The sequence below is a fragment of the Tilletiaria anomala genome, assembly GCF_000711695.1.
Source record: "Tilletiaria anomala UBC 951 chromosome Unknown K437scaffold_105, whole genome shotgun sequence".
Classification (NCBI taxonomy): domain Eukaryota; kingdom Fungi; phylum Basidiomycota; class Exobasidiomycetes; order Georgefischeriales; family Tilletiariaceae; genus Tilletiaria; species Tilletiaria anomala.
In genome coordinates, this window is record NW_013546917.1 from 1 (window position 1) to 12,289 (window position 12,289).

A 12,289-nucleotide genomic window follows, 5' to 3' on the forward strand; every position below is an offset into this window, starting at 1 on the left:
CGTGGCACCCACCACCACCAACCACAAGTTCTGGCGAGCAAAACGCCGTCACCACCTTCTGCTCGTAGTCACTCCAACCTCCTGTCCCCCTCGTTCGTATCCATTCATCACAATTTGATCTGTTGATCAGACCTTCTTACTTTGTATCTCCAACCTCCATCTTTATTCGCACCACCCTCCCTCCCCCCCCCCCCCCGCCATCGCCTTGTACAGTCTGCGTGCGTTTGGCTCAACATACCTCGCCGCATCCTACTCGCTCTTTTGACTACACTCTTTGCCTCACACTCAGCTTCTAGCTTTGCGGCAGAAGCTTTCCAGCGCCTTTTCGCCTGTCCACCGACTTGCCCTTTATCTATCATCTTATCCAAAGCATACACAGACACAAAACACGAAGATGCAGTTCAAATCCACATTCGTCATCCTGGCTGCCGTCGCCGTCAACGCCGTCGCGGCAGCGAGCGGCCTCGCTGCGCCCGGCACCCTGCCGGCCTACCTGGATCTACAGCAAAAGTACTTTGACGGTACCGCTTCGCCGGACCAAATTGCCCAGCTGACCGCTCTGGGCAAGAAGCTGCACTCTCAGGGCGTCAAACTGAACAAGATCGTTGGCACCGACACCAAGGGCCAGCACCTCTTTAAGATGATCGGTCTGAACGTCGGCGAGCTGCTCGACCCCACTACCACAGAACCGACCGAGACCACGGTCAACCTCCGCAGGCAGTCCGTGCACGCGACCCACGAGAAGCCTCAGCAGATCGGCCTCGTGCCGGAGTTTCTCTTGGCCATGAACCATGTGCTGAGCGCGGACGGCTTTTCATCGGACGCAGACGTCTCCAAGGTGCTCTCTCTCGCCAGCAAGCTGCTCTCACATGGAACTCCTGTCGACCGGCTCGCCAAAATGATCGGCACGGACGCTGCCGGTCTCTCGCTGCTCTCCAAGATCAAAGACCTGCCCGCTGCTCACAAACGCAACTTTGTCAGCGATGACGTCGGCGAGGTCGCTGTCGACGTCAAGAAACTGCTGCCGCCGCCGGCCAAGGACGCCAACGTCCCGTCCGGCACGATCCCGCAATTCCAGTACTACGCCTCGACGCTCTGGTCCGACCCGCTGAGCGCAGTCAACGCTGGTGCTCTCGACAAGCTCGTCGCGCTTGGCAGGGAGATCAGGAAGCATAACCCGAAGGCGCTTAAGCTGCTCCTCGGCGACACGGCGCCCGCGCAGACGCTCCTCGCGCAGATCAATGGCGGCGCTGTCAAGAAGAGGCACATGCAGAAGCGCGGCGGCGCCTTCCGTGCAATTGACGAGAGTATTTAAGGCACCCACATGCAGGTGACGGTCGATGCATTGAGGAGCCAAGCAAGCTACCCCCAAACCAGCAGACAGGCAGGCAGGTTCGAGCGGTCTTTCGCTGGGCGGCGCTCGTGACGGCCCTCGGCCCCTACTTTCTTTCGTTCTCACCTGCTCTGTTTATTGGCCGCCCCTTGTGCCCGGCCGGCCGGCACACACATCGTCACTGTTTGCCCGCTCGCCGGCCAGCTAGCCGTAAGCCCAATCCGTCAGGCTCTACTCTGCCATATAGCATGTTTCGACTCGTCTCACCTTCCTCCTGCACCGCACTTTATATTCAATTATCCGGTTCAATTCAGTGTCTATATAAGGGACAATATACGAATAGCTTCGCTCGGCTGTCTGACTCGTTTGATGAAAACAGACTCCCATACTTCGCCTACCTGCATGATGATCTTCTGTCAACCTTCGAGATTGTCTGGCCCTATGCATCTTGAGCATTGCAAGTCTCGTCAACATTGCCTTCCCGCGCATTCTTACAGCAGCAGAAAGAGCATGGTTGATCCTGGGCGTCATCTCCCTGTTTCACGGCTTTTGTACATTGCGCACAATCTCTTTGCCTCGCGTGATTTCACCAACCACCATGCTGCAACTTGTGTCAAATCGGAATTCTGGCGGTCGGTGAGTAAAACAAACTTTGGAACCATCACCCAAGCAAAGGGAGTGACTGGTCGAATGAGTCGACGCAGATGTCGAGAGCTCCCCAGAAGGCATACAGGGGAGAATTGCTACGATCATGTATCGCTTCACGTGCATAGCACAGCCAAAATGCTGCATCGGCATAAAGCGCTAGGTGGCAAGTCAGTGTGACTCTGCACTTCTGCAACGCGAGCGCTTTTCACTGAAGGGGCTGCCATCACCGACATGCCCACAAGACGAGAGTGCGGTACGTAGTAGATAGCACCTGGCCAGCCAACAGGCCAGCAGCATGAAGGAATTGCGACGCACGTGCGACAAGGCACCGTCGTAACACGTGACCATCAGAGCTCTGGGAGATTATGTAATGTTTACAGGGCCCCTAAAGATTAGATCAAGTTTCCTACTCTCGAGATTGCGTGCTACAAGCGACCCTGGGCAGTTGATGCCACCTCTCGATCAACCCTGCGAGCACGCTATCTTTCAGAAACGAGAGCCTTCGAATAAGCTTGCGGGAAAGCGTTCGTAGCCTCCTCAGTGGACTGGTAGGTGTTCCGTGCTGCCCCGCTGGCGCTGGGGAGGAACAAGCGTCTGTCTCGTTCTCGCCTTCCCGCCAACCCTCACCCCTCTCCTTTTTTGGTGCCTCACAGCGAAGAGAGGACAAAAAGCTTGTCAGCGGCACCTTTGGGCATCGCTGCTGCCATTTCTTTGCACCGGGTGCTGCATCCTTGCCTGACCCAGAGGCAGTCCATCTGCATCCCACTGAATGCATGCTGCGCTGGTGTGATTGTGGGCATTGGCGTTGCCATCGATCGGACATGTTCCATCCTTTTTGTATATATCCACAGTAAAGAGATTGTTAATATCTCCCTTCCTAACAATTCCAATACACTTTTCCTCAATCGCTCCCCTTAGGTCCTGATATTTTGAAGAAGGTTAGGCGAAGCATTAGACGTTCCAAAATGGCGCAAGGACAGAAGAGGTGGATTCTCTACGCGTTTGACATGGTGCGTTGCCGGGTGTCTTCTGATCAAGCTGCACAGCACAGAGGCTGACGAAGCCCCTCCCCACCCCTCCCACGGTCAATCATTCGCAGAGCTGCTCGGGGCACCAGAGCCCCGGCCTATTTTCTCATCCAAAGGACAAGAGCGCCAATTTCGACAAGCTGGAATACTGGACAGACCTTGCGCAAGTGCTTGAGAAGGGCAAGTTCGATGGTCTTTTCCTTGCGGACGTGCTCGGCGGCTATGACGTGTACAATGGCAATCTCGACGCTGCGCTCCGTTCAGGCGCTCAGTTCCCGGTGACGGACCCTTTCCAAACGATCTCTGCTATGGCGCATGTCACCAAGAACCTCACATTCGGCATCACTACCACCACGTCGTACGAGCACCCGTACCTGATTGCCCGGCGGTTCAGCACGCTGGACCACCTCACCAAAGGTAGAGTCGGAATCAACGTCGTCACGGGCTATCTTGACTCTGCTGCTCGCCAATTTGGGTCCAAGAATCAGGAGCTGCACGCCAAGCGCTATGAGGTCGCGCACGAGTACATGGATGTCTTATACAAGCTGTGGGAAAGTAGCTGGGCCGACGATGCCCTCAAGCTAGATGCCGAGAAGCACGTCTACACGGATCCTGCCCGCGTGCGTGCTGTCAACCACAAGGTATGTCTTCAAAGCTAGTTCCAAGCTCCGCTGCAGAGAACCCGTCTTTCGCTCACAGCCTTTTGTGCTTGGATTGATCGTCTGTACGCAGGGCACATACTATTCGAGCATCCCCGGTCCTCACATTGTGCACCCGAGCCCGCAGCGGACGCCGGTCATCTTCCAAGCTGGCAGCTCTGGGGCGGGCATGGCTTTCGCCGCCAAGCACGCCGAGGTGATTTTCATTGCCGCGCACAAGCCCGAGCTTGCCAAAAAGCGCGTAGACCAGTTCCGCGAAGGCGCCAAGGCAGCTGGCCGCGATCCATTGAGCGTCAAGGTGCTCGCGCTCCTCGCGCCGATCGTCGCTGCGACGGACGAGAAGGCTCAGGAGAAGTTTGAAGAGTACTTTTCGCACGGCAGCGCGGAGGGCGCGCTGGCGCTTTTTGGGGGCTGGACCGGCATGGATCTCGGTCCGTTCGGCGACGAGGACGAGCTGCGCGCAGCAGAGAGCAACGCGATCAAGTCTGCCGTGGAGAACTTTGCGCACCAGGCGCCGAGTGTCGGCAAGTGGACCAAAGGCCAGGTGGCGAACCAGCTCAAGATCGGCGGCCTGGGCCCGTTTATCGTCGGCGGGCCGCAAAAGGTGGTGAACGAGCTGGAGAAGTGGGTGAACGAAGCGGGCGTCGACGGGTTCAACTTAGCGTACGCGATCACACCGGGCACGTTCCAGGATTTTATCAAGTACGTCACGCCGGAGCTGCAGAGGCGCGGGCACGTCTGGGCGGACTACCCGCAGCCGCAGCCGCCCGCACAGCCGCAGGCGCACAAGAAGACCGGCGAGCCTGGCTTTGGAGAGGAGAGTGCGGGCGGTGTCACGCTGCGCGAGCATCTCTACGGTCTCGGGCAGCCGCGTCTCCGGAGAGATCACTACGCGAGCAAGTTCACATGGAAGGCTGGCGAGCCCGCACCTGCGCTGGGCTGAGACGATCAGATTTTGCGATCTACTTTGGGGGGAGTGGCCTCATCTTTACTTCGTATGTAGTATATGTATGCAACAGGAAGGCGTCTATTCATGTTACATTGTTGTTGCTCTCCCTTGCGGTTCCTCTGGCTACTGCATGTAGTCCTCGTCTGTAATGTTGGCCTTCTTGCGCACCCAGGTGCTTGCCATTGCTCCTTCATCTAAAATAGGGTTCTGCGGCATGCATTGCGTTGTAGTGCCTGCCGTCGCCGACAGCCATGTCGTTCAACCTCGCCCTCGTGCAGTGTGCGCAAAGGAAGCTCTGTGCTGTATGCTACACAGATGTAGTGAAGAGCATGTCGCCAATCCCAAATCTCACAGGATCCCAACTTGCGGTGGCATTGCAGTGCTGTGAACGCGATGCCGCGTGCCAGCGGCCCACTGCAGGGGAGAGCGCTAAAGCGCAGGGCGGTTTGAGGGCTATGCCAGCCGCCGCGAGGGAGTGCTGCACCCTGCCTGTGTTTGGAGACTGAAGCATGGCCTTGTGCGTCTCCAGTGCTATTGTTTATTTGGGTAAGACAGTGTCCGGACATAGAGAGATCACTGTCAAGCACACCACAACCAATGGGTCAGCGAACCGGCGGTCTATCGACTGGCGCTGAATTCTGGATGTGGACAGTGATGCTTGTTGGGCGGCAGATAACACCGCTGCTGTGGCTCGTTGCTGTTCGCCGCGGCCCCGCGCTAGTTCGGGTTATGTTGACTTCGACAGCTTCCTCTCGCCTATCATATTTCCTCTCTCCCCGTGCGCATGGGTGGGTGTGCGGACAAACGCACACACCCCCTTCCTTCGCTATGTATTGAGGCTGTCTGTACATTGATGCTACCATGAGTGGTGACGTGAGCATTGCCAGAGGTTGATCAGCTTGTAGTCGAACAAACATACTCATCCCTCCAAAGTGTGTCTAACCCTGAACGCATCTCTGCTACCTCTTTATCGCTGTGCAGTAGCGAAGCCCCATCGTCGTTCCTGGGGACCTTCATCCCGAGCGGCGACACCTTTGCAATCCTCGTGCCATCACAACTCACCCCGTTTCGCTACTCTTCTACGTGGCTCGAAGCGGTGGGCTTGCTTCCATTTCCGCAAGAAGGTGCGCATACACTGGGACACCATGCCAACATACAGCCGCCTCGATGGGCCGACGTCACCAATAGGCTCGCCCGCCGGTTACGGCCCCGCAGGCGGCATCGGCCCCATACCTCCCAACTCGTACTCGTCCGCCTCTGGCTCACGCTCCGCCTCTTCTGGCGCATCTTCCAGCAGCGGCGCTCGTCGCGGACCGCCGCAGCGCTACAACGGCTCTTCGCCTCCCTTTTCCCGCTCGGCGGCGCCCGCAGACGCGTTGTCCAGCCAGTCACACGGCAGCGAGGGTGAGCAGTCCGGCTTGCTGTCCAACCAGAGCGGGATGGGCAACTCGTCCAATGCGTCGTATGCACCTAGATCGGCGCCAGGATCCAGGCATTACGACCCACCCGGGGCCATGGGAGGCAGTTCTACAGGCGCATCTGGAGGGATAGACGCTGGGAGAGTCTACTCGCATCAGCGGAATGGGAGCAAAAGCAGCGGCCACTCGGGCGCCTCGGGCAGCGTCGCAGCTAGCAGATACGCCATGGGCCCGTCATCGTACTTTGCCGCTGCGAATGCTCCAGAAGCAGACGACTATCTGGTAAGTGGAGACGCAGAGGCTGGGCCAACAGCGCTTTGCTCATCCGCGCTGATGATCGCTCGCAGCACGTTCCCGACACAAAAGGAGACAAGAATCACGGCGTCTCCTTCGGAGGATGCCTGAACATTGCCACGCTCATCATCCTCGCGCTCAGCCTGCTCATGCTCTTCGCAGGCTACCCAATCCTATCGCACTTTATGAGCACGAGCGACTTCTTCTCCAAGCTCGGCATCGGCCTCGGAGGGACCAACTCGTCAGGCCAGATCCCGCAACTGCCCACCCGCCTGCTTGTCGACACCTCCACCCCTGACACCGCGCGAGTGTGGACCAATATTGACCAGCAGACGTACACACTCGTATTCAGCGATGAGTTTGAGCAGGAAGGACGGACATTCTGGCCAGGAGGTACGTGAAGGGACAGGGCCGCGCATGCATCTCGCATCGTTATCGCGGAAATCATCTTGCTCAGCCTTTCCTCCCATTTGACACGCAGACGACCCGTACTGGGAAGCGGTAGACATTTGGTACGGCGCGACGGGAGACTATGAGTGGTACTCACCCGAAGCGATCAACACCACCGGCGGCCACCTCGTCATCACCATGACCGCGCAGGAGACGCACAATCTCAATTTCCAGAGCGGCATGCTGCAGAGCTGGAATAAGTTCTGCTTCCAGGGAGGGTACATTGAGTTCTCTCTCCTCCAGCCTGGTGGGCCTAGCACGTCTGGCTACTGGCCTGCTGCTTGGTAAGTTAGAGAATCGGCGGGGGCTCGACGCGTTGCTGAGGGGAGCGCATCCGTTGACCGTCCTTCCCCACTTTCATTGCAGGCTCATGGGCAACTTGGCTCGGCCTGTAAGTCTTCTATATGCTCTTTGTTTCGATGCGCAGCCGTGACAATCTGGCTCGTTGACGCCTACTCTTTTTGTTCTAAACCTGCAGGGTTACCTTGGCTCCACGGACGGGATGTGGCCCTACTCGTATTCATCGTGCGACACGGGTATACTTCCCAACCAGACATTCCTGAACCAAACAGGGCCAGAGAAGGCCATCCACTCCAAAGCGAAGTACGCTAAGAACGGTCAGCTATCGCGCTTGTCCGGCATGCGCGCCCCCGCATGCACCTGCAAAGGGCAAGACCACCCCGGTCCTAACAACAACGTCGGACGCAGTGCGCCGGAGATCGACATCATCGAGGCGCAGATTCAGAGCAAGGACGGCAGCCAACACAGCTTTGCGTCCCAGTCGATCCAGACGGCTCCGTTCGACGTCGAGTACTTCTGGGGAAACAAGAGCACGCAGGCGATCCTCTACAACAGCGATACCGTGATCAACACATACCATGGATCTGTCTACCAAGAGGCCGTCTCGAGCGTCACGCAGTGCCCCGACGACAACTTTCCCACCACCGGCGGCCGTTTTGTCCGCTACGGCGTAGAGTACGAGCCCGACTGGAACAAGAACGGCGGCGGCTTCACCCGCTGGTACGTCGATGGCAAAGCGACGTGGGAGGTCAAGGGAAGCGCCCTGGGCCCTGTGCCGGAGTTAGATATTGGCCAGCGCCTCATCCCTGCTGAGCCGATGAGTATCATGTGAGTCTGGCCTTTCCCAGTCGCCGGCGCTGTCTGTTTGCATGTGCTAATCAACCCATCTTCCGATTTGATGCCATTACGCTTCTGGCGGTCTCAGCATGAACCTAGGCATGTCCAGCGGTTTCCAACCAATCGACTTCACTAAGGCAGGTGTCTCATTCCCCGCGCAGATGAAGTTCGACTATGTGCGGCTCTATCAGCAGGGCCAGCCCAAGGTCTCCTGCGATCCCTCCGACTATCCTACAGCCGACTATATCAAGCGGCACCCGAACCTGTACACTAACCCCAACTTGACGCGCTTCGACGCGCCTTTCCCGCTCAACAAGCTCACAGCCGCGGCAAATGGCGTCGATTGCTAAGGAGAAGTCCGCATCACACTTCCGAGGCCATCCACGCTCTCAGCCAGATTCTCATCTTAGCGGCTGGGGTCATGATTGTTGGAGAAAGATACCATTTAATATACAGACATCATCGCTCATATAGTAGAATATCCACTGAGTCAACTCTTTTGTATTCACATCTGACCATACGCAAACTGGCTTTGCTCAAGTCCACACCTGAAGCCTGGATTCACAGCACCTTTTGATGATCATCGATGTGACATGGAGATGGGGTTGGGCAAATACCCTCCCAGCCCTTCTGGCGCGCTAGCATACCCCGCCAGCGATCGCGTCTGAGACCGACAGCGCTAGATGCTGAACACAAGTAGCCCGTCAGTGTCACCGATTCCATCGCTCTGGCTCGGTTTACAGACCGGTGAGTCGATACCCATTGGAAAGAGTTTCGTGTGCGTTATGGTACATGATGGCATCTTGTTGTTGCTGGCACACGACAGCAAGGTTCCGAAATCATCAATCATCCTCATCATCTTCTCGGAACCGCGGGTTCTGGGGGCGAGGGTGTGAGGGATGAGCTTGGTATTAAACATTCCAATTCGGGAGCTTGCACACTTACCTTCCTCGCATCTTCGTCATCCTCATTGGCATCGTCTCGCCGACGCTTCTCTCCTGCACCCGCCGATGCGGATGCACCTTCGCCAGCGCGTTCCTTGCCCTCCATCTCCTCGTACACGCCCTCGGCACCAGATGGGATGATTCGCGTCTCGTCTCCCTCTTCATTCGGCCGCCCGTCCGCATGAGCTGCACCATAAACGTTCCGAATCATTTCCTCTCGTCGCTTGCGTTCCTCCTCCTCACGGAGCTTGTTGTGGCCCCAACCTCCACGCCCGGCATCGTACTCTTCTCGGTACTCATCCCGAACCTGCCCTCCTGACTTGCCCCGACCGTACTGGCGTCCATCCCTGTACCCCGGGTCCAAGTCGCAGCGGATGAGTCGTTCGTCAAGCTTTGTCCCTGAGATGTAACGCATACAGTCAACGGCTTCTTCGTGTGTGTAGTACCTGCGAAATGCGCGCGACAGCCATCAGATGCGGACCACCAGTGAACTAGCATTGTAGATGCAAGATCGAAGTGAAATTCATACGCACTCGACGAAAGCGAAGCCACAGGGCGTCTTCGTATTACGATCAAGGCCCATGATGATGCGCTTAATCCCGCTGCCGGCAGATGTCCGCGAACATCGCGAAAAAAGCTCGTATATTTGCTCTTCTGTTGTGCTGATCCAGATGAAAGGCGCAGGTAAAGTTATCAGTATCGCCACAAGAAAAATCTAGTCTTTGTGTCCCGTTATACTTGCTAGAATGAAAGGTTGCCCACATACAACGTTGCCGTCTGCGCTAGTGCTTCATAGTGCTGCGCTCTTGAGATATTTGACCGCGAATCACGATCTGCAAAAGTGCACAACACGCGTCAGAATCGTGCTGAGAGCTTGGGCTTGAGCGCTCCCAGCGCTTCGAGACAGGAGGTCACTGTCAATGAGCCCTTGCAGCAACCCACAGGGAGACGGTGCGTCCAGCGGCTCGACAACGTGTGCCATGCTGCAAAAGCGGCTGACTGGGAGGTTCTGATGAGCGGATTGCTTTCAACGTTGATCAGATCGGTACAACGGGGAGAACAAGCGCGCCTACCTCCGGCAGACAAGAGACGCGCCTTCCTCACGCTTGGATACAGTCTGACCCCAGCTAGTTGCGGACGAGAATCTCAAGGGCTGCCAAGTTGAGTTGCATCCATTAGCAAGACCCTGGATACCCAATATAGTAAGAGCCTGAAAACTACTAGTAACAACCCCAGACGACGGACGGATCAGAAGCCGCACTGCGTGCCGAGAAAGCCCATATGCTTATGTAAGCTAATTTCTCGTGAAGAGAAGTCAAAAGTCAAATCAATTTTTTGGAGGACTTCTAGTGGACGAGCTGTATTCATCTCCTTGAACAGGGTACGTCAGTGTAGACTATCTTCGACCGGCACAGGCTTGACCCACGGTGCCTACGAACTGGTGGCAACACGACAAGATGAACTACCAAAAGCTCAATCTTGGCGCCATCGACGCGCGGACGGCTGCGGGAGCACCTGCGCTGGGTGCGAATGCACGCACATCCTCGCCTGAGTCAAATTATTGGCGTCGCTTCCGGTCACCTGTCTTCATCAAAGAGCATGCCCCCATAACCTCCATTCACTTTGTGCCGGCTTCTTCAGTAGCCCCCACGGTTCCCGCTCCTGGGTCTGATCAGGCAAACAATGCGCTCATCAACCCACTCATCCCCCAAGCGTCCTCGACAGGTGGGAGCACATCTGCAGCTGCGTCCTCTTCGCAGCGGTATGCAGTCACCTCAGGAACAAAGGTGCAGCTCTATTCCATGCGCACGGACAAAGTCGTCAAAACAGTGTCAAGATTTGGCGACGTTGCGAGAAGTGGGAATATTAGAGCAGACGGAAAGCTGCTCGTAGCAGGCGATGACTCGGGCTTAATTCAAGTCTTTGATGTCAACTCGAGGGCAATCCTGCGAACGTTCAAGGGGCATAAGCTGTGAGCATTCCATGGCAGTCCCGATAAACACGTCGAAGCTGACCATTCTCGCGTCCGTAAACGCAGACCTGTACACGTTACCCGCTTTTCTTCGGCCCCGACCCAGGTGCTCTCAGCATCAGACGACCAGACTGTCCGGCTGTGGGACATTCCATCTCAGTCGGCAGTGCGAACGTTCGCTAGACATAGCGACTATGTTAGATCTGCGATGGTATCACCAGACAATCCGTCGCTTCTTCTCAGCGGCTCCTACGACGCGACAGTGCGCCTATGGGATGCTCGCGTGCACGAGAATGGGGGGCAGGTCATACAGATGGACCACAAGGCACCAGTAGAAGATATTGCAATTTATCCTACTGCAGGCGGAGGTGTTGCTCTCAGTGTCGGAGGGCCAGTATTACGAGCTTGGGATCTGATGATGGGTGGGAGATGCATCAAGGCCATCTCGAATCATCAAAAGACCATCACAAGCCTCGCAATCTCGATGGAAAGCGATGCAAATGTCAGCGCAGCACCTGGCGCACTCGGATCCATTGGTCTTGGCAGCAGCGGTATGCGCATTCTCACAGGGGGGCTGGATCATCTTATCAAGATTTATGACCCGTCTAAAGGCTTCAAGGTGACGCATACCATGCGCTATCCCGCACAGATCCTCTGCATGGCTCTGTCACCTGATGAGAGCCATCTCGCGGTTGGCATGGCGGACGGAACGTTGTGCATCCGGAAACGCGAGCTGAAGCAGAGCGAGATCAAACGTAGACAAGAGCGAAAAGCTGCACTAATAGGGGGCAGCTACGACTCCTTCTTGCAAGGCAATGCAGCTGCTGCAGCTCAACAAGCCGGCAGCACCATGGGCCCTGGCCAAGACGCAGGGCGACGAAGCCGCGATGACGTACGTGTCGCGAGTGTACGAAGCGTCAAGCTCAAAGATTACGACAAATTTCTCAAAGCGTTCCGTTATCAGGATGCACTCAATGCAGTGTTGCGTCCGAATGTACCTGCCAACGTGACATTTGCCCTCTTGCTGGAGCTCACACATCGCTCGCCAATCGTGACAGCGACCAACGGCGGCCCAGATGGAATTCGACGCGCAGTTCAGGGAAGAGATGACGTCGGGCTCGAGCCCTTGCTCAAGTTCCTGCTCAAACATGCTTCTAATCCAGCCTACGTGGACATCGTCTCCGACACCATGAACGTCCTCATTGACTGCTACGCCGACGTGCTTGGACAGTCACCCTTGTTGGACGACATGCTCGGGCGCATATGGGCCAAGATCTCGGATGAGATCAAGCTGCAGCGCAACATTACGCAGGTCAAGGGCGCGCTTGAGATGATCCTGGCACGCACAGCCCTCAGTGCCGCGCTATCTCAACCGTGACCTCTTAGAATAGACACATTCTGTACTTCTACGCATTTGCGCATTTGCATCATATCGCATTTTTGAAGGTTATATCACC

At 56.5% G+C, this 12,289-nt stretch overlaps 5 protein-coding genes across 5 annotated transcripts; 4 read left to right on the plus strand and 1 right to left on the minus strand.

The window, feature by feature from the left end:
* The first annotated feature begins 91 nt into the window (after nucleotides 1–91).
* On the plus strand, nucleotides 92–1,509 carry K437DRAFT_11466 (uncharacterized protein). The gene has a single exon (XM_013385551.1). It carries the CDS (start codon nucleotides 395–397, stop codon nucleotides 1,313–1,315), a length of 921 nt encoding a protein of 306 aa, XP_013241005.1. The 5' UTR covers nucleotides 92–394; the 3' UTR covers nucleotides 1,316–1,509.
* Nucleotides 1,510–2,782: 1,273 nt separating this feature from the next.
* On the plus strand, nucleotides 2,783–4,711 carry K437DRAFT_11478 (Nitrilotriacetate monooxygenase component A/pristinamycin IIA synthase subunit A). Its single transcript, XM_013385552.1, has 3 exons — nucleotides 2,783–2,991; nucleotides 3,081–3,650; nucleotides 3,742–4,711. The coding sequence occupies exons 1-3, from the start codon at nucleotides 2,947–2,949 to the stop codon at nucleotides 4,609–4,611; spliced, it is 1,485 nt and encodes a 494-aa protein (XP_013241006.1). The 5' UTR covers nucleotides 2,783–2,946; the 3' UTR covers nucleotides 4,612–4,711.
* Nucleotides 4,712–6,260: 1,549 nt separating this feature from the next.
* On the plus strand, nucleotides 6,261–8,266 carry K437DRAFT_279381 (glycoside hydrolase family 16 protein; the record flags this gene model as incomplete). Its single annotated transcript, XM_013385560.1, has 6 exons — nucleotides 6,261–6,317; nucleotides 6,383–6,722; nucleotides 6,811–7,063; nucleotides 7,146–7,170; nucleotides 7,258–7,907; nucleotides 8,005–8,266. The coding sequence occupies 6 exons, from the start codon at nucleotides 6,261–6,263 to the stop codon at nucleotides 8,264–8,266; spliced, it is 1,587 nt and encodes a 528-aa protein (XP_013241014.1).
* A 359-nt stretch (nucleotides 8,267–8,625) lies between these two features.
* Nucleotides 8,626–10,002, minus strand: K437DRAFT_11513 (RNA-binding domain-containing protein). The gene is made up of 6 exons (XM_013385553.1): nucleotides 9,983–10,002; nucleotides 9,803–9,869; nucleotides 9,603–9,693; nucleotides 9,394–9,522; nucleotides 8,862–9,306; nucleotides 8,626–8,794 (listed from the first exon to the last, which is right to left on the minus strand). Exons 2-6 carry the CDS (start codon nucleotides 9,840–9,842, stop codon nucleotides 8,759–8,761), a joined length of 741 nt encoding a protein of 246 aa, XP_013241007.1. The 5' UTR covers nucleotides 9,843–9,869; nucleotides 9,983–10,002; the 3' UTR covers nucleotides 8,626–8,758.
* Nucleotides 10,003–10,245: 243 nt separating this feature from the next.
* On the plus strand, nucleotides 10,246–12,268 carry K437DRAFT_239525 (WD40 repeat-like protein). The gene is made up of 2 exons (XM_013385561.1): nucleotides 10,246–10,832; nucleotides 10,899–12,268. Exons 1-2 carry the CDS (start codon nucleotides 10,318–10,320, stop codon nucleotides 12,208–12,210), a joined length of 1,827 nt encoding a protein of 608 aa, XP_013241015.1. The 5' UTR covers nucleotides 10,246–10,317; the 3' UTR covers nucleotides 12,211–12,268.
* Nucleotides 12,269–12,289: the final 21 nt, after the last annotated feature.